General features: G+C 42.0%; 2 protein-coding genes across 15 annotated transcripts in view; both read left to right on the top strand.

The window, feature by feature from the left end:
• The window catches only part of LOC106579657 (receptor-type tyrosine-protein phosphatase mu), a 283,633-nt gene extending 280,097 nt beyond the window's left edge, over positions 1–3,536 (top strand). For all 13 annotated transcript variants that reach the window (XM_082965986.1, XM_014159789.2, XM_014159785.2 and 10 more), the window contains 2 exons: positions 1,865–2,000; positions 2,392–3,536. In XM_082965986.1, the coding sequence (XP_082822112.1) occupies positions 1,865–2,000; positions 2,392–2,445 (190 nt within the window). In that variant the 3' untranslated portion in view covers positions 2,446–3,536. The remainder of the gene's footprint in view (positions 1–1,864; positions 2,001–2,391) is intronic.
• Positions 3,537–4,918: 1,382 nt separating this feature from the next.
• The window catches only part of LOC106579659 (GTP-binding protein Rheb), a 39,328-nt gene continuing 20,919 nt past the window's right edge, over positions 4,919–23,327 (top strand). The window contains exons 1-4 of one of the 2 annotated variants that reach the window (XM_014159793.3): positions 4,920–5,166; positions 14,903–14,974; positions 16,887–16,954; positions 17,541–17,623. In XM_014159793.3, the coding sequence (XP_014015268.1) occupies positions 5,115–5,166; positions 14,903–14,974; positions 16,887–16,954; positions 17,541–17,623 (275 nt within the window). In that variant the 5' untranslated portion in view covers positions 4,920–5,114. Of the gene's footprint in view, positions 5,167–14,902; positions 14,975–16,886; positions 16,955–17,540; positions 17,624–23,327 lie in introns of both variants that reach the window. The other variant, XM_014159794.3, reaches the window with a different exon arrangement.

The raw sequence follows: 23,327 nt of genomic DNA, 5'->3' as shown, positions 1-23,327 counted from the left end.
ATGGATGGCTTCGTTGCCAAAATCCTGACATATCCATTTAAGACTGTGTTACAAGATGCTTAAAATGCCGAAAACAAAACAGCGATTGGGTTTGTGTTGAATTGTATTTGGGAAATAATAAGTAAAACCATTCGGTATCGACATCTGTAGGTTGCTTAACTTGCCCTGTCCCTCGGCTCAACTTACTCCATACCTGGGGGATAAGTTGTGCTAAGTGAGCACTTTTTTTGGACAAGCTATGTTTTGAAAACTGTGATGTTTAAATGAATTGTGACTATTCCCAGGGATACACAACATCCTAAAATACAGTATATGTAGTTGTCTTTGTCAGAAAGAATACTATATTTCCCTTGACGGAGTGATGCTGAATGTAAAAAAATGGCTCAACTTACTCTCCCCTACACTGAACTCAAACTGCTTCCACTTGTGACACTTTGGGACTCTCCTTTTGCCACTCTTAAAAGCTATTTGGCTTTTCAGACAGTAAAGTTGACCATCTGGAGTGTTTCTGAGGAAGAGCACTAACTACTTAGAGAGCCAGCTGTATGTTCCACACAGGGGTGAAAGTAGAATGAATTTCTTCCCAGTACGGGACCTCCTATGCACAAAAACATTTGATGGGCCTAATCATAGAATTACATATAGAATCCCTATTAATTCAATAGGATCTCTGTGGGTCTAGTCATAAAAGACTATTCATTTAACTATTACCTTTTATTGTTGCATAAACACAACCTGTCATGTTTTCATCTGATACGTCAAACAATCACTTCAAAGGGCTCCTTTACTAGGCTACCCGCGCACGTTCATCCACTCTCAACATATTACCAGCCTCCAAACATTGGTGAACGGAAAGAGACATGTTACACAAAACACTAAAGTGTGATGACATTTGGTGATTGTCATTAGGCCAGAATGTATGCATCCACTGCTGTCCGCATGCGTCTCTATGTCGGCCACTCATCTCTGCCTTGGCAAAATGTCAGTGTTGTCAAACCGCATCACATTTTGGAGTGTAGGCTATAGCACCCATTTTCAAGTTCATTTGCTCATTTTCCATGCCTCTGACATGCGGTAATGATAAAAAGTGGTGTAATAGCTTACAGTTTTCTTGACATTTTGTTTTAATTATTGTGATAGGCTTCCTGTTTTACCGGTACCGCCTTACTTTCAGCCCACACACACTTGAGTATCAGTGGGTGGCCTGGCCACCTCCTGTAGTGGTGGAATGGCAGTACGGTGGCGCCATCTAGAGGGCAAAATCCAGAACAACAAGCACAGAAAGAGATTGGGAAATTTAGACAAGCTTTATGTCAAACATGTCATGAACCAATCACCATACAACACTGATAATTGTATTCATTCATGAAGCTTACATTTTGTCCAGGTAACACATTACTTAAACCCGCTGTAATGTTTTAAAAATTGGACAAAGGACACTTAATTTGGGGGTGGAAATGTTTTGCAAATCTGAAAGGTTTTTATGGACTTGTTATACAAATATTATGACTAGGTCTATGATCCAACCCTCTCTTTCTCTCTCTCTCTCTCTCTCTCTCTCTCTCTCTCTCTCTCTCTCTCTCTCTCTCTCTCTCTCTCTCTCTCTCTCTCTCTCTCTCTCTCTCTCTCTCTCTCTCTCCTCTCTCTCTCTCTCTCTCTCTCTCTCTCTCTCTCTCTCTCTCTCCTCTCTCTCTCTCTCTCTCTCTCTCTCTCTCTCTCTCTCTCTCTCTCTCTCTCTCTCTCTCTCTCTCTCTCTCTCTCTCTCTCTCTCTCTCTCTCTCTCTCTCTCTCTCTCTCTCTCTCTCTCCTCTCTCTCTCTCTCTCTCTCTCTCTCTCTCTCTCTCTCTCTCTCTCTCTCTCTCAGGAATGGTGGAGGACGTAGCGGGACGTTCGGTGCAATTAGCATCGTGTGCGAAATGCTCCGGCATCAGCGCTCGGTCGATGTGTTCCACGCGGTCAAAACGCTGAGGAACAACAAACCCAACATGGTCGACTTACTGGTAAGAACCAGTGCTGATCCAGGATCAGTTCTCTATTTTAGATCATAAGGAATAACATGAGATGGAAGGGGAGGGGCTGTTCCTAGATCAGCACTCTTACTCTGAGATGATTTATGAATACAGACCCTAACCCTTATAGTGGTTCACTGGTTATCACTACAAATTCTGCAGTTACAACACGCTAATGGGTACTTATGGGACAAGTTGTGCTGCCAAAGTCAGTTGAACTTGACTCCAGAAAATTGCTGTTGACATTTTGAAAAAGGAGAAAATAGCACCGTGATTGTGAATCGCACAGACATTATAATGCAGTATTTAAAGGCCAAGTCAATTCAGCCACGTCTGGTCCAGTCACTGTCATTGATGTACTCTTCTTCCCATTCTTTCACAGGATCAATACAAGTTCTGCTATGAGGTGGCACTGGAGTACTTGAATTCTGGTTAGCTGTGCTGAAAGCTGCTCCCCTCATCTGTCCTACCCCTTTCAAGCCCCCGCACCACAGCCCTCACAGCTTCCCTTGACACAGTCTCTTAAACCTGAGTGAATGTTGGTAACTGGAGGACAGAAATGAAGTGCTGTGTTCCGCTGGGCACGGGACAGGGTCGTGCCATCGCACCGCTACGGGACAGGGTCGTGCCATCGCACCGCTACGGGACAGGGTCGTGCCATCGCACCGATACGGATTTAAGAAGAGGGCAGAGAGGGTCTCCCCCAGTCTACTCTGAAATGGCTACGTTGACCCTGAACTTGATGAACTTTCCCCCTTGCACCTCTCATCCCTCTCATCCCTGCCCCCCCAACCCCTCTCCTCTCTACTAGACAGCACTACTGTATTTACCCCCTCACTCAGAACAGCGCCTGAACAGGAGTTCACACTGATGTATTCTATATCCCATATGTCACCATCTCCCAACCCTCTCTATTGTTTTAACAAAAAAAGCTCTCCTCTTACCTGTTTATTGCCTTTTTAATCCTCATCAGATGATCAATGTCATTTCTGTTTTTGTGGGTAAATGCGACATAAGCGTAATGTTGATATGTTGGTTTGTAATCCATGTTTTTCATTTCTGTTGATATATATATATATTTTTTTTTACAATGTTTGTTAATATGGTGAAGCGGTTTGACATGTATAGCTAAAGTTGAACCAGCATTAAGAAAGAAAGTGAAATCTTAAATGTTTATGCTGCCATCGCTTTGGTTGCTGTTAGTATCGTCGTGCTGGCAGGAGGGAAAAAAACCGTCCTGCAACATCCACACCAAGCTTTTCGTCAGGTCAACAGATCCAAAGCTTAATTAATTGTGGTCATTATTGTTAATATTGTAAATATTTGAAGTTGGACAGACTATTTATTCATTGAGCGTTTTTGTGAAGCACATTGAGTGACAATCATGTTCTTTTGGGGTCATATTTTTTTTTTACTTTCTTTTGACTTTTTTTGCATAATGTTGACCAGATGTATTGTAAGCCTTGTATTTATCTTGTATGGAAGAAAAAAACTACTCAAACTTACAAATACATACATATCTATTGATATGTGTTTTTTGTGTTGTGCAGATTTTATTCTCATCCATTTTTAGCTGGCAGTGGCTAAAGTTTGAAGTGGCTGTTTAAAGAAATCTGAGCCATGGATTACAGTTTCTCCTGGCTCATAGACTACTTTCAGAAATCTGAGCCATGGATTACAGTTTCTCCTGGCTCATAGACTACTTTCAGAAATCTGATCCATGGATTACAGTTTCTCCTGGCTCATAGACTACTTTCAGAAATCTGAGCCATGGATTACAGTTTCTCCTGGCTCATAGACTACTTTCAGAAATCTGAGCCATGGATTACAGTTTCTCCTGGCTCATAGACTACTTTCAGAAATCTGAGCCATGGATTACAGTTTCTCCTGGCTCATAGACTACTTTCAGAAATCTGATCCATGGATTACAGTTTCTCCTGGCTCATAGATTACTCTGAGTAATGAACATTAAATTGTAAAATACCAAAATGATCCTTTAAGGTTGAGCTTTGAGGCATGCCATGGAATATGTTGATTGAATTTTGGTCATAATTGTTAGGTGCTATGAAATTTGCTTGTACATGTTAGGTGCTATGAAATTCAACGTGATTGTGATTGAAATCTATACAGAAGAGTACTAGTAGTGAAGACCATACCCTTTGTACAATGGCAGAAATATTTTGAGGCAAGAAACTACGAGACCCAGCATGCAGCAGCATGTGAGCTCACCAAATATTTCCTAATTTAACCCCACTCTGCCTCATTAGGATAATTATGGGAGATTGTCAATAGTCAGTCCTCTCCTCGCTAGTGGCGCTCTACAGTTTCAATGTGACGTTGTATTCTGTAACAGTGAATGGAATCATTACTATAATATGAAGTGAAGTGTACTGCAACTATATAAGGCACCACAGGATGGCAGCAGAGACCAGAACCTTTATAAACCCATTGTCAATGAACCCATGCAAGGTGAGATTTATGCGCCCATGTAGTCTCGCCTGCTCCTGACTTTCTGGTTGGAACTGCTTTGTTTCGAATTGCAAATTTATGTCAATAATAAATATGATACCTATATATTTCTAAAAAGGCCAATATGATGTGTACCCACAGAAGGATCTGCACATGTTCGTACTCAGTTAAACCTCGAGATGCATTTAGTTGTGACAGTCATAACACATCATGCGCGAGTTACCTTTCTTTACATTTCTTCATTATATTAAGAATGAATCGTTTTTACATTACAGAAATTGCTGTCAGAGTGCCATCATAACGGAATCGATTGTAGATTCTCCAGTCGTTGTAATCATTGAGAGCCAATGAATTTCGTGCTTCTAAAAACGGTGAATACACCGTATCCAACCACAGCTCAAGAAGAGGACAGAAACCCTCCTTTCTGCGTGAGTTCAACCAACCAACAGTGGGCATTATGAATATTTCTCTGGGAGTGAGGTATAGTATACAGATGCGTGACTACTTGTCGCTAAATAGTTTTTTTTATTTAAACTAGCTAATTGCAGGTACAATTCTGGTCCTTGTTGTTTTTAACATAGCATTTGAGATCTGTTCCAGTTTTTGATCATTTTGATGTAGTGTCGCTGCTAAAAGATGCCGCAGCCGAAATCCCGTAAAATCGCCGTCCTAGGCTACAGATCCGTCGGTAAGTAGACGCAATTTAGTCGTTTTCAGTGGTGGCGAGGTCTATTGTGCGGTTTCTATGTAGGCGAGTTCAATGACGATAGCTTCACATACAACTAGCAAGATGTCAACGGCATGCTCGTTCTCTAGCGGCTACTACAACTATGTCCGCTGCCTGGCCAGTTGTTGAATCAGCCAGTCAGCTGAATGTCACTCAACTGGAAACCCACGACTCCAGAGATTTGGTTGAACTGTAGCATAGGCCTACCCCTAGTAGCCAGCGCTAGTAGGCCTCCCACTGAAATCCCAATTTAAATGGCAGTCTATACTTAATTGCATATTGCACAGTACTTTAAATCATGTTTTATATTTCGTTACGTCAATGTTGTTACGCAAGCCAGTACCAAGCAAGACGGAGTTCATTCACAGCAGGTGTGGACAGCAGGAGCGGACAGCAGGTGTGGACAGCCGGAGCGGTCCTGATGCTGGCACTTATTAATACCCCAGTTAGCACATTTGGTTTCATAAAATTGTGGAAACGAACGTTTTTTGTTTCCCATTGATTCTGGGAACGAAGCAATTAGTTTCCTGGACAGTAAACATGTTCAGAGAACAAAGTTAACATTTTGCCTGTTCTGGGAACCTTCATTTTTAGGTTGCAGGGAGGTTCTGATAACGTTTTACTATGGTTCCGTGAAAGTTTACCTGGGAGTTTTTATTAACGTTCTGAGAATGGAAATCATAGGTTATTTGAAGGTTTTTGAATAACTTTAAAACGTTCACTGAATGTTTCAATAAGACTTTTACTAACACTGCTAGCTTAGTCTGTTGAACTCCAAGCACAGGTGGGACAAATGGAAAAGAATTTGCTTAGGCATTCAAACATGTATTTTTTATTGTAGCATGGCGTCAGTGAGATTCAAACCTATGATCTTCAGTTCTCTATCCATGTAATTAGTCCACTGCGCCACCAGGATGGAGATACCAAGCCATGTTTTTTTTTTTTTTTTTTTTTTTTTTTTAACTCATACAAAGCTGTTTCATTTTGTCTAATCAAACACCATATATAAAAGGAAACAAGCACTCATTAAGATCAGGTGTGGCCAATTAATGGGCACAGCCAACACACTTTACAAGATAGAGAGTTTGGACACTGAAAACAGAACGTTTTTCAATAACATTTGTAGTTTGTTCTTTGAACATTACTAATGGCTTCTTGTGTTTTTCATGGAAAGGTTTCTAAATGTTCTGAGAACATGACTTAAAATATAACCGTGAGGAAACCTGGTGGAAACGTTATGCTGTATTGTATTGAAATTCCCATAGGAGAGTGTTCTTTCTTAACATTCTCTGAACTGTTTGAGAACATTCCTAGAACATTACCAACATTTTTATTCAATGTAATCATGTTTGAACTTTTAGGGAACGTTCTGTTAGTTTCACTTTGCAGAAATCACTCTGCCATTTCCTGATTGTTAAAACTATAATAGTTCGCCTAATTTCAGTTTGGGACAAAATATACTAATCAGAATCATTGTACCATCTAAACCGCTGTCAAATATATTTTCCATAGCCAAAAATATTGTTGTTTGACCTGTTTGAATCTGGTGTACAAAACCAAAAATAAAAGACGCAAAAACCTAAACTTAAGAACGGGAAGCATAGAGATAGCGCACATAATTGATCTACCACTTTTTAGACTTGTTTTCAAGTAGGATGACTGATCTATAACTCACATTTCTATGTGAATTTGGTCAGGTCACCCAAAAAGTTACATATTGCCACTTTAAATGAATAAAAAAACAAGAAAATTAATATTATTTTGTCAAGTTCCATAAATGTGCTGATAATGTTCCAAAGCTAAGCAACTGTTCTGCACCATTCCCAGAACGTTGTGGGAAGGTTGTGTGCAAAAATAACCATAGGACAACCGCGCTCTTATGAAACATATGGTTCTCAGAACATTATGTGCTAGCTGGGATGTCGCGACTCAGGAGAGTAGAAGTATTACTGTCAATGTGGTAGCTTTTTATGAAGGAATTTGGCGGTTACCTCAAATTACATTCCATATGCTAGTGAACAGTGGATAGGTTACCTGTCCAAAACGTTTATAATTAACAGTAACTTTTGAATTACCCAAACTCAGTAACATAATCTGATTACTTTCAGTTACTTCTGAATGACTTTCCCCTTTGGGTGCATTAGAAGAAGACAAAAAGGATCCACCAAACACATTTGGTGTGTCATCATAATGGTCTCTGATTGGTGGTCATCATTTGGTGTGTCATCATAGTGGTCTCTGATTGGTGGTAATCATTTGGTGTGTCATCATAGTGGTCTCTGATTGGTGGTCATCATTTGGTGTGTCATCATAGTGGTCTCTGATTGGTGGTCATCATTTGGTGTGTCATCATAGTGGTCTCTGATTGGTGGTAATCATTTGGTGTGTCATCATAGTGGTCTCTGATTGGTGGTCATCATTTGGTGTGTCATCATAGTGGTCTCTGATTGGTGGTCATCATTTGGTGTGTCATCATAGTGGTCTCTGATTGGTGGTAATCATTTGGTGTGTCATCATAGTGGTCTCTGATTGGTGGTCATCATTTGGTGTGTCATCATAGTGGTCTCTGATTGGTGGTCATCATTTGGTGTGTCATCATAGTGGTCTCTGATTGGTGGTAATCATTTGGTGTGTCATCATAGTGGTCTCTGATTGGTGGTCATCATTTGGTGTGTCATCATAGTGGTCTCTGATTGGTGGTCATAATTTGGTGTGTCATCATAGTGGTCTCTGATTGGTGGTCATCATTTGGTGTGTCATTATAGTGGTCTCTGATTGGTGGTCATCATTTGGTGTGTCATCATAGTGGTCTAACTTGTGTTCACTCATTCAGATGGAACAAACTTACATTTGTGCCTTTTTTCAATGTTGAATTTAATTTCATTGAGTAAACAGAAAGGTGTCAATGTATTTTTTCTGAATTTAAAAGAAGTCCAAGAAGTAATCATCTAGTTTTTCAAAAGTAGCCTATCTGTAATCTGACTTGATATTTTTTGTTGTTGTTGCTGGTAACGTAACTGATTAGTTTGTTTTTGGTAAAGCAGATTACATGTAATCAATTACTCCCCAACCCTACTAGTGAAGTGACTAGTGAAGTGAAGAAAACAAGTAATTGCATGCTGGCCTAGTTCAATGACTTACATTTTGGCCTCCCGAGTGGCGCAGCAGTCTAAGGCACTTTGGCTTGGATGCATATTTTATGTGGTTGAAATACTGTCAGCTTTTATGACGCAGATAAAGATAATACCTTTACAGACGGTCCCTAACCACACATTCATTCTCTCAAGATGCTGAAATAAATAAATCAGATTTCTCCACTTCTGTTCCCGAGTCAAAATGTACATTTTGACATCATTTTACTGCATGAAATGCTTAGTTCTGCAGGAGTTAATATTATTTTAGACTATGAGGTTTTCGACCTACAGTCAGTGTCCAGATTTCAGCTTGGCTACTATTACATTTAACCCATCTGTACAGTACAGTTCCCTTGATGTGCCATTTTGAAGTCCCTGTCTTGTGACTGTTCAATTTGTGTAGCGCCTCATCCTCTTTTACGATTTTACCAAATCTTTCCCAAACAGACTTTTGGCACTCCTCTTTATTTTCAAATCTCCATCTCGCAGCTTTTCTCTTATTGAATTAAACTCTGAAATTGTCCTTTTTTGCCTCAGTGGATTAAAGTTGACTTTTTCTGACCAAGTTCCCAAAAGCATTTGGCAGTTGGCTTGTATTTTGCACGCTACAGTAAGGCCTTAACGCTTAGGCTATGCGCTAACTCCAGATAAACAATGAACGAAAAACCTCAATGTATGTAGCCTATAGATATGAAATGCACAAGAATTTATTCATTGTTTTCTCTTTTCAACCCGCGGATATATCCACGGGACTGCGGGATATGAGTCAACCCGCGGATTTAACCACGGGGACTGCGGGATATGAGTCAACCCGCGGATTTAACCACGGGGACTGCGGGATATGAGTCAACCCGCGGATTTAACCACGGGGACTGCGGGATATGAGTCAACCCGCGGATTTAACCACGGGGACTGCGGGATATGAGTCAACCCGCGGATATAACCACGGGGACTGCGGGATATGAGTCAACCCGCGCATCACTGTTAGACATGTCACCTTGGTATTACCATTAATGTCAGAGGTTGAGCCCTTGACATGATAGTCTGAAAACTATTTTCAGAAGTTGGTCCACAAACAGCAGTGGATATTTTCCATGCCAGAGATGTTGGTATTACGGTCCGGTTTTGGATGTAGACCAGATGTCACAGCTTCCAGTCATTAAACCAACCTCCCGGCGTTGGTTCACAAACAACGTGGAATAATGTTGGACCGCAAACGTTTTAATAATATCTTTCCTCCATTGCCGTACAAATGTACACCACAAGTGTAGTAAAATCCCTGTTGCAAAATCATAGCAATATACTATAGGCCTTTCCATTTAGTTTGGTTCATTCACAAGACAAGTCCAAGAAAATCAAGACCATAGACTACAGTATAAGGATTAAATGATCAGCCTGTCATTTCCAGTGTTCACATACATTCTAAAGACAATTGATAATGTCCCCATTTTTCTGTCCTCATAAAACCTTTTTTGCCATATTATTGTACTCCAGCTATTCGTCCCATTTATTATTATTTTTTTTTTCCAGCCTTCCTACTGTAATATGCTGCATATGTTGTACTGTATACTAAAGGCTCAAAAGGACACCCGCAGTGCGTTACAGCGACTCATACGTAGCAAATGTGTTAATTGGCATGTCTCCAGTCTTTGTAATAGTCATGCTGAATCTTTAAATATGTCCTGTGTTCATAGGCTTTGGCTCGTGCCTCATTAAAGCCAATGCACTGAAGAGGAAGGATAAAATTGGTTTGTACAGTGCCATGGAATACACTACTCCTTCCTGTTTCTCCACACATTGTGTCAGGTCACTGCATAATCTGCAACTCCTGCATCTGGGCATTGTTTTGAGGTCGCATACAATTACAGAGAGAGAACTGTATGTTCAGATGTTTTTGTCGCAGGGGCTATTTATAGTTCAGAGGATGCCCTGTGTCCTCATCAAACTTAAACTGCTACCAGGTTTGATAACCTGGTTAGAATTATGTACATTCCCCATGCATTTCTAATGTGTCGTCAGCAAACCAAAGTGAAAACTGGTGTGAAACCGGGTTAACATTATGTAGGCCAGGGTTCCCCGACTGGTGGGGCCTGCGGGTGGTTTTATTTGGCCCCCCCCACTGTTTTTGAGCAGTGTTTAAAAAATGTTTTTTTTTTGAAAGTATTATTTTGGAAAGGGATTTTAATTTTGGAAATCAAAGTATTCCAACGCATAATAGAGATGTGGTCGTATACAAATAATAATTGATTGGATTTATATAGAACTTTTCTACTAACTGAAGTACTCAAAGCGCTTTACATAGTAAGGAGAAACTCACCTCATCCACCATCAATGTGTAGCACCCACCTCAGTGATGCACGGTGACCATTGTTGTGCCGGAACGCTCACCACACATCATCTGTCAGGTGGAGAGACCACAGAGAGTCAGGACGCCCGTTTTAACGTCCCATCTGAAAGACGGCACGCTACGTACGGCAATGTCCCCAAACGTAATCAAGATTTGAAATTATGTCTTAGTCAAAAATGTGATTACTCAATTTGCCGTGGAATTTTTTTTTTTACAATTATGTTCAACCATCCACCCAATAAAAAAATGGCCCGCAGCTGAATCTAGTTGTTGATCCCCGATGTTGGCTATTTCCAATGGTGTTCATCAAACCAGGCTGAGAACTTAATTTGTTTTTTGGGGGTATCTGTACTTTACTTTGCTATTTATATTTTTGACCATTTTTATTTCACTACATTCCTAAAGGAAATAATGTACCTTTTTACTTCATACTTTTTCTCTGACACCCAACAGTACTCGTTACATTTTGAATGTTTAGCAGGACAGGAAAATGGTCCAATTCACGCACTTATCCAAGAGAACATCCCTGGTCATCACTACTGCCTCTGATCTGGTGGACTCACTAAACAGAGAACATCCCTGATCATCCCTACTGCCTCTGATCTGGTGGACTCACTAAACAGAGAACATCCCTGGTCATCACTACTGCCTCTGATCTGGTGGACTCACTAAACAGAGAACATCCCTGGTCATCACTACTGCCTCTGATCTGGTGGACTCACTAAACAGAGAACATCCCTGGTCATCACTACTGCCTCTGATCTGGTGGACTCACTAAACAGAGAACATCCCTGGTCATCACTACTGCCTCTGATCTGGTGGACTCACTAAACAGAGAACATCCCTGGTCATCCCTACTGCCTCTGATCTGGCGGACTCACTAAACAGAGAACATCCCTGGTCATCACTACTGGCCTCTGATCTGGCGGACCTCACTAAACAGAGAACATCCCTGGTCATCACTACTGCCTCTGATCTGGTGGACTCACTAAACAGAGAACATCCCTGGTCATCCCTACTGCCTCTGATCTGGCGGAGGCTCACTAAACACCAATGCCTTTGTAAATTATGTCTGTGCTTTGGAGTGCGCCCCTGGGTATCCGTAATGGTGCCATCTGTTTCGCTTAAAGCAACAATATGTATCTTTTTGGGCGAGCCGACCAAATGCACATAGAAATGTGAGTTAGAGATCTTTCATTCCCTTTGAAAGCAAGTCTAAGAAGCGGTAGATCTGCGCTATTTCTATGCTTTCCGTTCTGCAGTTTCGTTTTTACATCTTTTACTTTGGCTTTTGTACACCAGCTTCAAACAGCTGAATAAACATTATTTTTGGATATGGAAAATATATTTCACAGCTGTTTAGATTGTGTACAATGGGTTTTCTACAATGACCGCTTGTTTGGTCTCACAAATTGAAATGTAGAATTTTAGCAACCAGGAAATGGCGGAGCAATTTCTGCATAGTGCATCTTTTATATAAGGAATTTGAAATGATACTTAAGTACAGTTGAAGTCGGAAGTTTACATACACTTAGGTTGGAGTCAACAAATTTCTTGTTAACAAACTATAGTTTTGGCAAGTCAGTTAGGGCATCTACTTTGTGCATGACACAAGTCATTTTTCCAACAATTGTTTACAGACAGATTATTTCACTTATAATTCACTATCACAATTCCAGTGGGTCAGAAGTTTACATACACGAAGTTGACTGTGCCTTTAAACAGCTTGGAAAATTCCAGAAAATGGTGTCATTGCTTAAGAAGCTTCTGATAGGCTAATTGACATAATTTGAGTCAATTGGAGGTGTACCTGTGGATGTATTTCAAGGCCTACCTTCAAACTCAGTGCCTCTTTGCTTGACATGGCTGATTTCTTTAGATTTTCCCAAGACCTCAGAAAAAAATTGTAGACCTCCACAAGTCTGGTTCATCCTTGGGAGAAATTTCCAAATGCCTGAAGGTACCACGTTCATCAGTACAAACAATAGTACGCAAGTATAAACACCATGGGACCACGCAGCCGTAATACCTGTTCAGGAAGGAGATGCATTCTGTCTCCTAGAGATGAATGTACTTTGGTGTGAGTAGTGCAAATCAATCCCAGAACAGCAGCAAAGGACCTTGTGAAGATGCTGGAGGAAACGGGTACAAAAGTATCTATATTCACAATAAAACAAGTCTTATATTGACATAACCTGAAAGGCCGCTCAGCAAGGAAGAAGCCACTGCTCCAAAACCTGCATAAAAAGCCAGACTATGGTTTGCAACTGCACATGGGGACAAAGGTTGTACTTTTTGGAGAAATGTCCTCTGGTCTGATGAAACAAAAATAGAACTGTTTGGCCATAATGACCATCGTTATGTTTGGAGGAAAAAGGGGGAGGCTTGCAAGCCGAAGAACACCATCCCAACCGTGAAGCAGGGGGTGGCAGCATCATGTTGTAGGGGTGCTTTGCTGCAGGAGGGACTGGTGCACTTCACAAAATAGATGTCAGGAAAATGATGTGGCTATATTGAAGCAACATCTCAAGACATCAGTCAGGAAGTTAAAGCTTGGTCGCAAATGGGTCTTCCAAATGGACAATGACCCCAAAGCATACTTTCAAAGATGTGTCAAAATTGCTTAAGGTTAACAAAGTCAAGGTATGGTAGTGGCCATCACAAAGCCTTGACCTCAATCCTATAGAAAATGTATGGGCAGAACTGAAAAAGCGTGTGCGAGCAAGGAGGCCTACAAACCTGACTAATTACACCAGCTCTGTCAGGCGGAGTTGGCCAAAATTCACCCAACTTATTGTGGGAAGCTTGTGGAAGGCTACCCGAAACGTTTCACCAAAGTTATTAAATAATTTAAAGGCAATGCTACCAAATACTAATTGAGTGTATGTAAACTTCTGACCCACTAGGAACGTGATGAAAGAAATAAAAGCTGAAATAAATCATTCTTTCAACTATTATTCTGACATTTCACATTCTTAAAATAAAGTGGTTATCCTAACTGACCTAAGACAGGGAATTTTTACTAGGATTAAATGTCAGGAATTGTGAATAACTGAGTTTAAATGTATTTGGCTAAGGTGTATGTAAACTTCCGACTTCAACTGTATATTTAAAACCAAATACTTGTATTATTTTACTGGGTGACTTTTACTTGAGTCATTTTCTATTTAGGCATCTTTACTTTTACTCAAGTATGACATTGCGTACTTTTTCCACCACTGATTCTCTGCTTTTCCAATGTGTTTTCCTCAAACCTAAACTGAAACAGTGTTCGAATGGTGTACATTTCCTACACATTGTGACTATCCTTCGCTGAGCCCAACATACCTCAAGTAGAATTCACAAAGAATCTGAAAGCATTTCAAACTATGTAGACTATTTTATATTTATCTCAATCAACTGCATGTGTGTGTCCCTGGAGCTTCAACACCCGGGGAGACAAGAGGTCATCATTCAGCATGGATGCGAGACTAGTGGAGCGTTGAAAATGGGAGCGAGCTTCTCATTCATTCTGACGCTCCACTCCTCCGGGCTTTTCCCACAGAGCGAGAGAGTTCATGTCTCTCCAACCATGCATCGCAGCACTCCACTCTCCGTTGTTATAGCAACAGGCTGCGACATATATATGGGCTGTGTAGGAGCGTTTAGATGGAGTAAGGCCTCTGTAGTGATAGTACTCCAACACTAGTGGGAATATCTAATGATAGTAGTCCTGTACTGTAATATATCCTGTGTGTTGTGCTACAGCTCCAGGTTAAACACTGTGGTTTGTGAATGCAGTGAGAATCCCTTTATATTGATTTGAAGAGTTATTTTTATTGAGTAAAGACTACTTTCTGTTTTCTACCTGAGTGAATACCAGAAATGCAGTAATTTTAGAAGGTTGCTATTCTGGCACATCGATATTATGGAATTGTCTAAAAGACCAGAAATAGTAGCCCAGGACCAGTTTTACCTGCATTTGAGCTATGCTCTGTTTCTTGAATATTGCCAGTTATTAGAAATTAGCCTAATGTGATGCGGAAATAGCATGCATTGTGTTTTCTAAAGATATAACGCAGGCTCAGCATTTTGGCATTTAGCAGAATCGGAACAAACCATGTGTTCACACAAGGAAGTCCGAGTATTTGGCCTTTCCCTATAATGCTGATGAATTACAACATATGTTAATCAAAGGACATCGATCAGCGAAGATTCTCCATTTTCTTCTTTGCAGGTAAATCCTCCTTGACAATACAGTTTGTGGAAGGCCAGTTTGTGGACTCATATGACCCAACCATTGAAAACAGTAAGTGTGCGTGTGTGATGTCGTCAGCGCTCCCCGTCCAGGTTGCTGAGTTCTGGACACACAGACAGGTGCATGTCTCTAGGCTCCTTATTCATGGTGAAGTTCACACAACGCTGACTCAGCACACACATTTATTTATTTGCACCAGAGAAAACAAGGGATAGAGAACAATACAGATTTAAAAAAAGAACGTTTTTTTATTTAAAAGGGTGTGCAGGTGTGTTTGGAAGCCAAAGGGCTTATATGAAAACCACACCACAAAACAACAATATACAATATATAAGTACACACACTATTAGAAAGGACACCCATGTACACACTTGTTTGCTCACACACACACTCTTTCTCTCTCCAATAGGAGCATTTTTATTAGTGGGTTGTGTGGGAGGACTCTATTTCATGGCCACTACAGACTATTCGCATGGAGAGCCAGGGGAGCTTTTCTGATGTTTGTGAATGAACATTCGTTTTGACAGAAGGTAGTGGTCTACCTCACTCAGTCTCTCATAGGTAGACACACCAATAACACACGTATTCACACACACACACACACGCGCGCTTCAGTCAGACATACACACGCACATTGTTGGTATGGCATTGCTCCCTTTGTTAGCACGGAACACACAGCTTACGCTTAATGCATGTTACAGTAGCTTAACACTCCTAGGGTAGACTGTGTGTTCCTGCCTACTGTATCTATGGTGTCTTAAGGCTTGGAGCTTCCATCCATGCAGCCTGCAGTGAAAGGAACGTCGAGTTAATTTTAGCCAGCCAGGGCTTCTTTTTTTGTGAATGAAACGCTTGATCGGCCTCAGCTGCTTCTCTAAGCCCAGGAACGTAGAATGCTTACCATTTATAAATTGTGCTGGCTTCCATTCTACAAACATGATTCTACTATACTACAGTAGCGATGTGGATTTGGCTGTCTTTCCTGCTATTTCTGTGTGTGTGTGTGTGTGTGTGTGTGTGTGTGTGTGTGTGTGTGGGGGGGGGGGGGCACGCTTAAATAAGCCACTGAAGCAAACCCCCTTAGCTCCCCTGTGATCCCAGCCCACCGGTCACCACAGAACCACCTCCACCACAGATATGGGTTTCCACCTCCACCACTTCCTGTGATGAGGTACAAAGGTGGATATGGGTTTCCACCACTTCCTGTGATGAGGCACAAAGGTGGATATGGGTTTCCACCACTTCCTGTGATGAGGCACAAAGGTGGATATGGGTTTCCACCTCCACCACTTCCTGTGATGAGGCACAAAGGTGGATATGGGTTTCCACCACTTCCTGTGATGAGGCACAAAGGTGGATATGGGTTTCCACCTCCACCACCACCACCTTGAAGAAGAAAGCGGTGTACATGTGGTCTTGTCCATGAGCTCCGAGGGAATAGCCTCTGTCTGTTGGGCCGTCGGCAGGCAGGAAGTTCAGTTCCAGTCATCCAGAGTCACAGCCCAATCAGAATGTGTCTCAGTCCTGCCTGTTCTAGTTGATTTAAACACGTCACTTCCACTGTGTTATGATCTAAGCACCACATCAACATGTCCTACTTGTCTCTGCTTCACCATGATGTGTCATGGGCTCATCAAAGCGATGTGGAGAAATGGTCTTCTTAATTGTAATGAATGAGACCTTCTTTGTGTCTCTATTTGTCTTGCTAATTCTCTCTCAGTCCCCAAAATGTTGTATTTTCTTTTAGAATACCTCTGACTGAGCTGTAGGTGGCTAGAATCACTTAGAAACTCTAAAGCTGCATTTACACAGGCAGCCCAGTCCTCATCTCTTCCCCAATTATTGTCAAGACTTTATCTAATTGGTCAAAAGACCAATTGGTGACCAAAAGATCAGAATGAGTGCCAGTGTAAACACAGCTTTAGTACTTCATTTGTCTTCCTTCCTTTCTCTCTCTCCTCAGCGTTTACAAAGATGATCACAGTGAATGGGCAGGAGTACCACCTGCAGCTGGTGGACACAGCGGGACAGGTGTGTCCCTCTTACCAGTGGAGAGACTACTCACACATCAGAATGTTGTGGTCAGACTGCCAGTGGGCAACTCTGTGAGAGCTAACATCAATTCTTTTTAATACCAGGTGTAGTGTAGATTAGACCAGGTGTAGTGTAGATTAGACCAGGTGTAGGGTAGATTAGACCAGGTGTAGTGTAGATTAGACCAGGTGTAGGGTGGATTAGACCAGGTGCAGGGTGGATTAGACCAGGTGCAGGGTGGATTAGACCAGGTGCAGGGTGGATTAGACCAGGTGCAGGGTGGATTAGACCAGGCGTAGGGTGGATTAGACCAGGCGCAGGGTGGATTAGACCAGGCGCAGGGTGGATTAGACCAGGCGCAGGGTGGATTAGACCAGGCGCAGGGTGGATTAGACCAGGCGCAGTCTGGATTAGACCAGGTGTAGATTAGGTCTCCATTGACATCCTTATTCAGTCTCATTCCACATACAGCCTCATTCCACATACAGTAGCTACATTTCCTCATTTTTCCCATTGTAGAGTAGACATTCTATCTCTGATGTTTGATGAATCCTTCCACAAAAGGCCCCTTTCTCTCTGGCAGGATGAGTACTCCATTTTCCCACAGACCTACTCCATAGACATCAACGGATACATTTTGGTGTATTCTGTCACGTCCAATAAAAGGTAGGTAAGCTCCGCCCTCTCCTTCACACTGCTGCTAAAGCTTCGTTGCTTATCCCTGAGTGATCTCCTCGCTGAAGGTTTCTGACTCCATCTGGTAGATCTCTCCTCTCTCTCTCTCCTCTCTCTCCTCTCTCTCTCTCTCTCTCTCTTCTCTCTCTCTCCTCTCTCTCTCTCCTCTCCTCTCTCTCTCTCCTCTCTCTCTCCTCTCTCTCTCTCTCTCTCTCTCCTCTCTCTCTCATCTCTCGTAAAAGGCATGAATAAACCATTGCAGCTATTATTATTCAAAGTGAGCTCGAACACCTGCCAAATCAATGCGTTCTCAATGAAAATCCTCATTATTTTGTGCCTCTGCTGGTTTGAAATTAAAGATCTAGTCTCGTTTGAAAGGGAAGACATGAAGTAGGTGATTTTGGTGAATATTAAATTACAAATAGTGCCTCTGATCTTTCACATTTCTATCTGTATGCTATTATATGGAACAGGGCTTCTGTATGTTGCAGTATTAGAGGTAGCTGAAACATATGAATCAGAGATGGTCGTTTCTTGTGTGTGTGGTTGGTGTGTGTGTTCTACCTTGCCTCCATATCACCTGGAGATTAAATCAAATCATTCCATCTCTCTCCTTCCTTGCCTCTTCTCTCTTAACCTCACCATCTCTCCCCTCTCACTGGCTTCCTCTCCATCCTACTCTCTTTCCTCACTCCATCCATCTCTCAATTACACATTCACTCTCTTTCTCTCTCTGTCTCTGTCATATGTAAGGGCTGTGTAGGCGCGTTTAGATGGAGTAAGGCCTCTGTAGTGATAGTACTCCAACACTAGTGGGAATATCTAATGATAGTAGTCCTGTACTGTAATATATCCTGTGTGTTGTGCTACAGCTCCAGGTTAAACACTGTGGTTTGTGAATGCAGTGAGAATCCCTTTATATTGATTTGAAGAGTTATTTTTATTGAGTAAAGACTACTTTCTGTTTTCTACCTGAGTGAATACCAGAAATGCAGTAATTTTAGAAGGTTGCTATTCTGGCACATCGATATTATGGAATTGTCTAAAAGACCAGAAATGGTAGCCCAGGACCAGTTTTACCTGCATTTGAGCTATGCTCTGTTTCTTGAATATTGCCAGTTATTAGAAATTAGCCTAATGTGATGGGGAAATAGCATGCATTGTGTTTTCTAAAGATATAACGTAGGCTCAGCATTTTGGCATTTAGCAGAATCGGAACAAACCATGTGTTCACACAAGGAAGTCCGAGTATTACAGTAGCGATACTACACTCGCTCGCGCTCTCTGTCGCTCCGTGTCTCTCTCTCTCTGTCGCTCCGTGTCTCTCTCTCTGTCGCTCCGTGTCTCTCTCTCTGTCGCTCCGTGTGTCTCTCTCTCTGTCGCTCCGTGTCTCTCTCTCTCTGTCGCTCCGTGTCTCTCTCTCTGTCGCTCCGTGTCTCTCTCTCTGTCGCTCCGTGTCTCTCTCTCTGTCGCTCCGTGTGTCTCTCTCTCTGTCGCTCCGTGTGTCTCTCTCTCTCTGTCGCTCTGTGTGTCTCTCTCTCTGTCGCTCCGTGTGTCTCTCTCTCTCTGTCGCTCCGTGTGTCTCTCTCTCTGTCGCTCCGTGTGTCTCTCTCTCTCTGTCGCTCCGTGTGTCTCTCTCTCTGTCGCTCCGTGTGTCTCTCTCTCTGTCGCTCCGTGTGTCTCTCTCTCTGTCGCGCGCTCGCTCTCTCTCTCTCTCTGTCGCTCGCTCTCTCTCTCTCTCTGTCGCTCGCTCTGTCGCTCGCTCTCTCGCTCGCTCTCTCGCTCTCTCGCTCTCTGTCGCTCTCTCTGTCGCTCTCTCTGTCGCTCTCTCTGTCGCTCTCTCTGTCGCTCTCTCGCTCTCTGTCGCTCTCTCTGTCGCGCTCTCTCTCTGTCGCTCTCTCTGTCGCGCTCTCGCTCTGTCGCTCTCTCTCTCGCTCTGTCGCTCTCTCTCTCTCTGTCGCTCTCTCTCTCGCTCTCTCTCTCTGTCGCTCTCTCTCTGTCGCTCCAGGTCTCTCTCTCTCTGTCGCTCCAGGTCTCTCTCTCTCTCCCTCTCTCTCCATTCAATTTGAGAGGCTTTATTGGCATGGGAAACAAATGTTTACATTGCCAAAGCAAGTGAAACAGTAAATTAACAGTGAACATTACACTCATAAAAGTTCCAAAAGAATAAACACATTTCAAATGTCGTTGCCTATTTACAATGTTGTAATGATGTGCAAATATTTCAATTACAAAAGGGAAAATAAATAAACATAAATATAGGTTGTATTTACAATGGTGTTCGTTCTTCACTGGTTGCCCTTTTCTTGTGGCAACAGGCCACACATCTTGCTGCTGTGACTGCACACTGTGGTATTTCACCCAGTAGATATGGGAGTTTATCAAAATTGGATTTGTTTTCAAATTCTTTGTGGGTCTGAGTAATCTGAGGGAAATATGTGTTTCTAATGTGGTCATATATTTGGCAGGAGGCTAGGAAGTGCAGCTCAGTTTCCACCTCATTTTGTCGGCAGTGTGCACATAGCCTGTCTTCTCTTGAGAGTCCGGTCTGCCTTCGGCGGCCTTTCTCAATAGCAAGGCTATGCTCACTGACTCTGTATATAGTCAAGGATTTCCTTCATGTTTAGGCCGAGGTATGTATAGTTTTCTATGTGCTCTAGGGCAACAGTGTCTAGATGGAATTTGTATTAGTGGTCCTGGCAACTGGACCTTTTTTGGAACACCATTATTCTTGTCTTACTGAGATTTACTGTCAGGACCCAGGTCTGACAGAACCTGTTCAGAATATCTAGGTGCTGCTGTAGGCCCTTCTTGGTTGGGGACAGAAGATCCAGGTCATCAGCAAACAGACATTTGACTTCAGATTCTAGTAGGGTAAGACTGGGTGCTGCAGACTATTCTGGTGCCCTCCCCAATTCGTTGATATGTTGAAGAGGGTGGGGCTTAAGCTGCTACCTTATTTCACACCAAGGCCCTGTGGAAAGAATTGTGTTTTTGGCCAGTTTTAACCACACACTTGTTGTTTGTGTACATGGATTTTATAATTGTGTATGTTTTTTCCACCACCACCACTTTCCATCAATTTGTATAGCAGAGCCTCATGCCAAATTGATTTGAAAGCTTTTTTGAAGTCAACAAAGCATGAGAAGACTTTGCCTTTGTTTTGGTTTGTTTGTTTGTTTGTCAATTAGGGTGTGCAGGGTGAATACATGGTCTGTCGTACGGTAAATTGGTAAAAAGCCAATTTGGAATTTGCTCAGTACGTTGTTTTCGCTGAGGAAATGTATGAGTCTGCTGTTAATGATAATGCAGAGGATTTTCCCAAGGTTGCTGTTGAGGCATATCCCCTGGTAGTTATTGGGGTCAAATTTGTCTCCACTTTTGTGGATTGGGGAGGCGGGATCAGTCCTTGGCTCCAAATATTGGGTAAGATGCCAGAGCTGAGGATGATTAAAGAGTTTAAGTATAGCCAATTGGAATTTGTTGTCTGTATATTTATCATTTCATTTAGGATACCATCAACCCCACAGGACTTTTTGGGTTGGAGGGTCTCTCTGTCTCTCTGTCTGTCTCTCTGTCTGTCTGTCTGTCTGTCTGTCTGTCTGTCTGTCTGTCTGTCTGTCTGTCTGTCTGTCTGTCTGTCTGTCTGTCTGTCTGTCTGTCTGTCTGTGTCAATTCAATTCTCGGCATGACGTAACAATGTACATATTGCCAAAGCTTATTTTGGATATTTTCAATATGAAAATAATGATAATCAAAATTGTCAACGGGACAACAGTAATGACAATAACCAAGGGTCAAAATAACCATACATTGAGCAATAACAATAAGCATACAGTAGAGGTTATGTGCAGGTTGACTGGTCTGTCAGACACTGTCCCTCAATTTATGACAGGCAGCAATGTAGTGCGCTGCCAACCCACAGCTCTCTGCATCCTCCCCCAACAGGACGGGTAGCCTACTATCATCAGAGGTCTTTGAAACCTTGAATAAGGGTTTCAAATTTGGGGAAATGACACTCTCTAATTGTTTTATATTTTTGATATTTGGTCAGGAAATGCAGCTCCGTCTCAGGTTCTGCTGTTGTGCAGTGGTTGCACAGCCTTTCCTCTACAGAGAGCCAGGTTTTCCTGTGTCTACCCTTCTCAATGGCAAGGCTGTGCTCACTGAGCCTGTACTTTGTCAAGGTTTTTCTAAGGTTTTGATCAGTAACCATGGTCAAATAGTTAGCCACGGTGTACTGTCAATTTAGGGCCAGATAGCACTGTATTTTGCTTTGTGTTTGTGCTTCCCAATAAGCAATGTATTTTTTTTTTGACTGTGTGGTAATTTGGTTTATTCTGATTGATTGGATGTTCTGGTCCTGAGGCTTCAGTGTGTTAGTAGAACAGGTTTGTGAACTCAGCCCCAGGACCAGCTGGATGAGGGGACTCTTTTCTTTGTTCGGCTCTTGGCATTGCAGGGCTTGGTAATGATATGAGAGGGGGTCACTGTATTTTAGATGTTTCCAAAACTGAATTGCTATTTTTTTGTTTTTATTATTAGTGGATATTGGCCATTGTTTGTAGTTTTCCTCTGGACATGTAGGAGAATCTTACAGAACTCTGCATGCAGGGTTTCAATGGTGTGTTTGTCCCATTTGATGAAATCTTGTTTTGCAAGTGGACCCCACATCTCGCTGCCATAAAGTGCAATTGGTTCAATGACACATCCAATTAGTTTAAGCCAAATTAATATTTCAATTTGAATTTGCTTTTTAATGGCGTAGAATGCCCTGCGTGCTTTCTCTCTCTGGGTGACAGCAGGCATTGGTCATCTGCGAAGAGTCTGCGAAGAGTAGGCATTTAACCTCTGAATTGTGGAGACTAACACCAGGGGCTGAGGATTTTTATAGAATAGTGGCCAATTCGTTGATGTAAATATTGAAGAGTGCAGGGCTCAGATTGCAACCCTGGCGAAGGCCCCAGCCCTGGTTAAAGAATTCTGTTCTTTTCTTGCCCATTTTAATGCTACATTGATTTAATTATGTCATATGTTTTACCCCCGATACCACTTTCAATAACTTTGTAGAACAGTCCTGTATGCCAAATAGAATCAATTGCTTTTTGGAAGTCGATAAAGCAAGCGTTTATTTTGGTGGACATGTTTATCTATCAGGGTGTGTAAGGTGTAAATATGATCAGTTGTGCGATGTTTTGGTATAAATCTAATTTGGATTTTACTCAAGACATTGTGCTTATTAAGAAAGTTTAGAACTCTTACATGTATAATACTACAGAAAACCTTCCCCAGGTTACTGTTCACACAAATGCCTCTGTAATTGTTAGGGTCAAATTTGTCTCCATTCTTAAAGATTGGGATTATGAGTCCTTGATGTCAGGGAAATAACCTACACTCAGGATCAAATTAAACAGTTTAAATATAGCCAATTGAAATTTTGCACTAGTGAGTTTGAGCATCTCATTTAGGATGCCATCAGGTCCGCATGCTTTTTTAAATTTGAGAGCCTGAAGTTTCTTATAGAGCTCCTGGTCAGTAATTGGGGAGTCCAATGGATTTTGATTGTCCTTTATAGCTTTTTCTAATCCATTCAACTTGTCATGAATTTGGCGTTGTTCTGCGTCTGTGTCAATTTGAACGGTGTTGTAGAGTGTTTTAAAATGGGTTGTCCATATGTCACCATTTTGTTTCGCTA

This window comes from Salmo salar, chromosome 19 (assembly GCF_965601325.2).
Source record: "Salmo salar chromosome 19, fSalSal1, whole genome shotgun sequence".
Lineage (NCBI taxonomy): Eukaryota > Metazoa > Chordata > Actinopteri > Salmoniformes > Salmonidae > Salmo > Salmo salar.
This window is presented reverse-complemented; position numbering and strand designations above follow the sequence as displayed.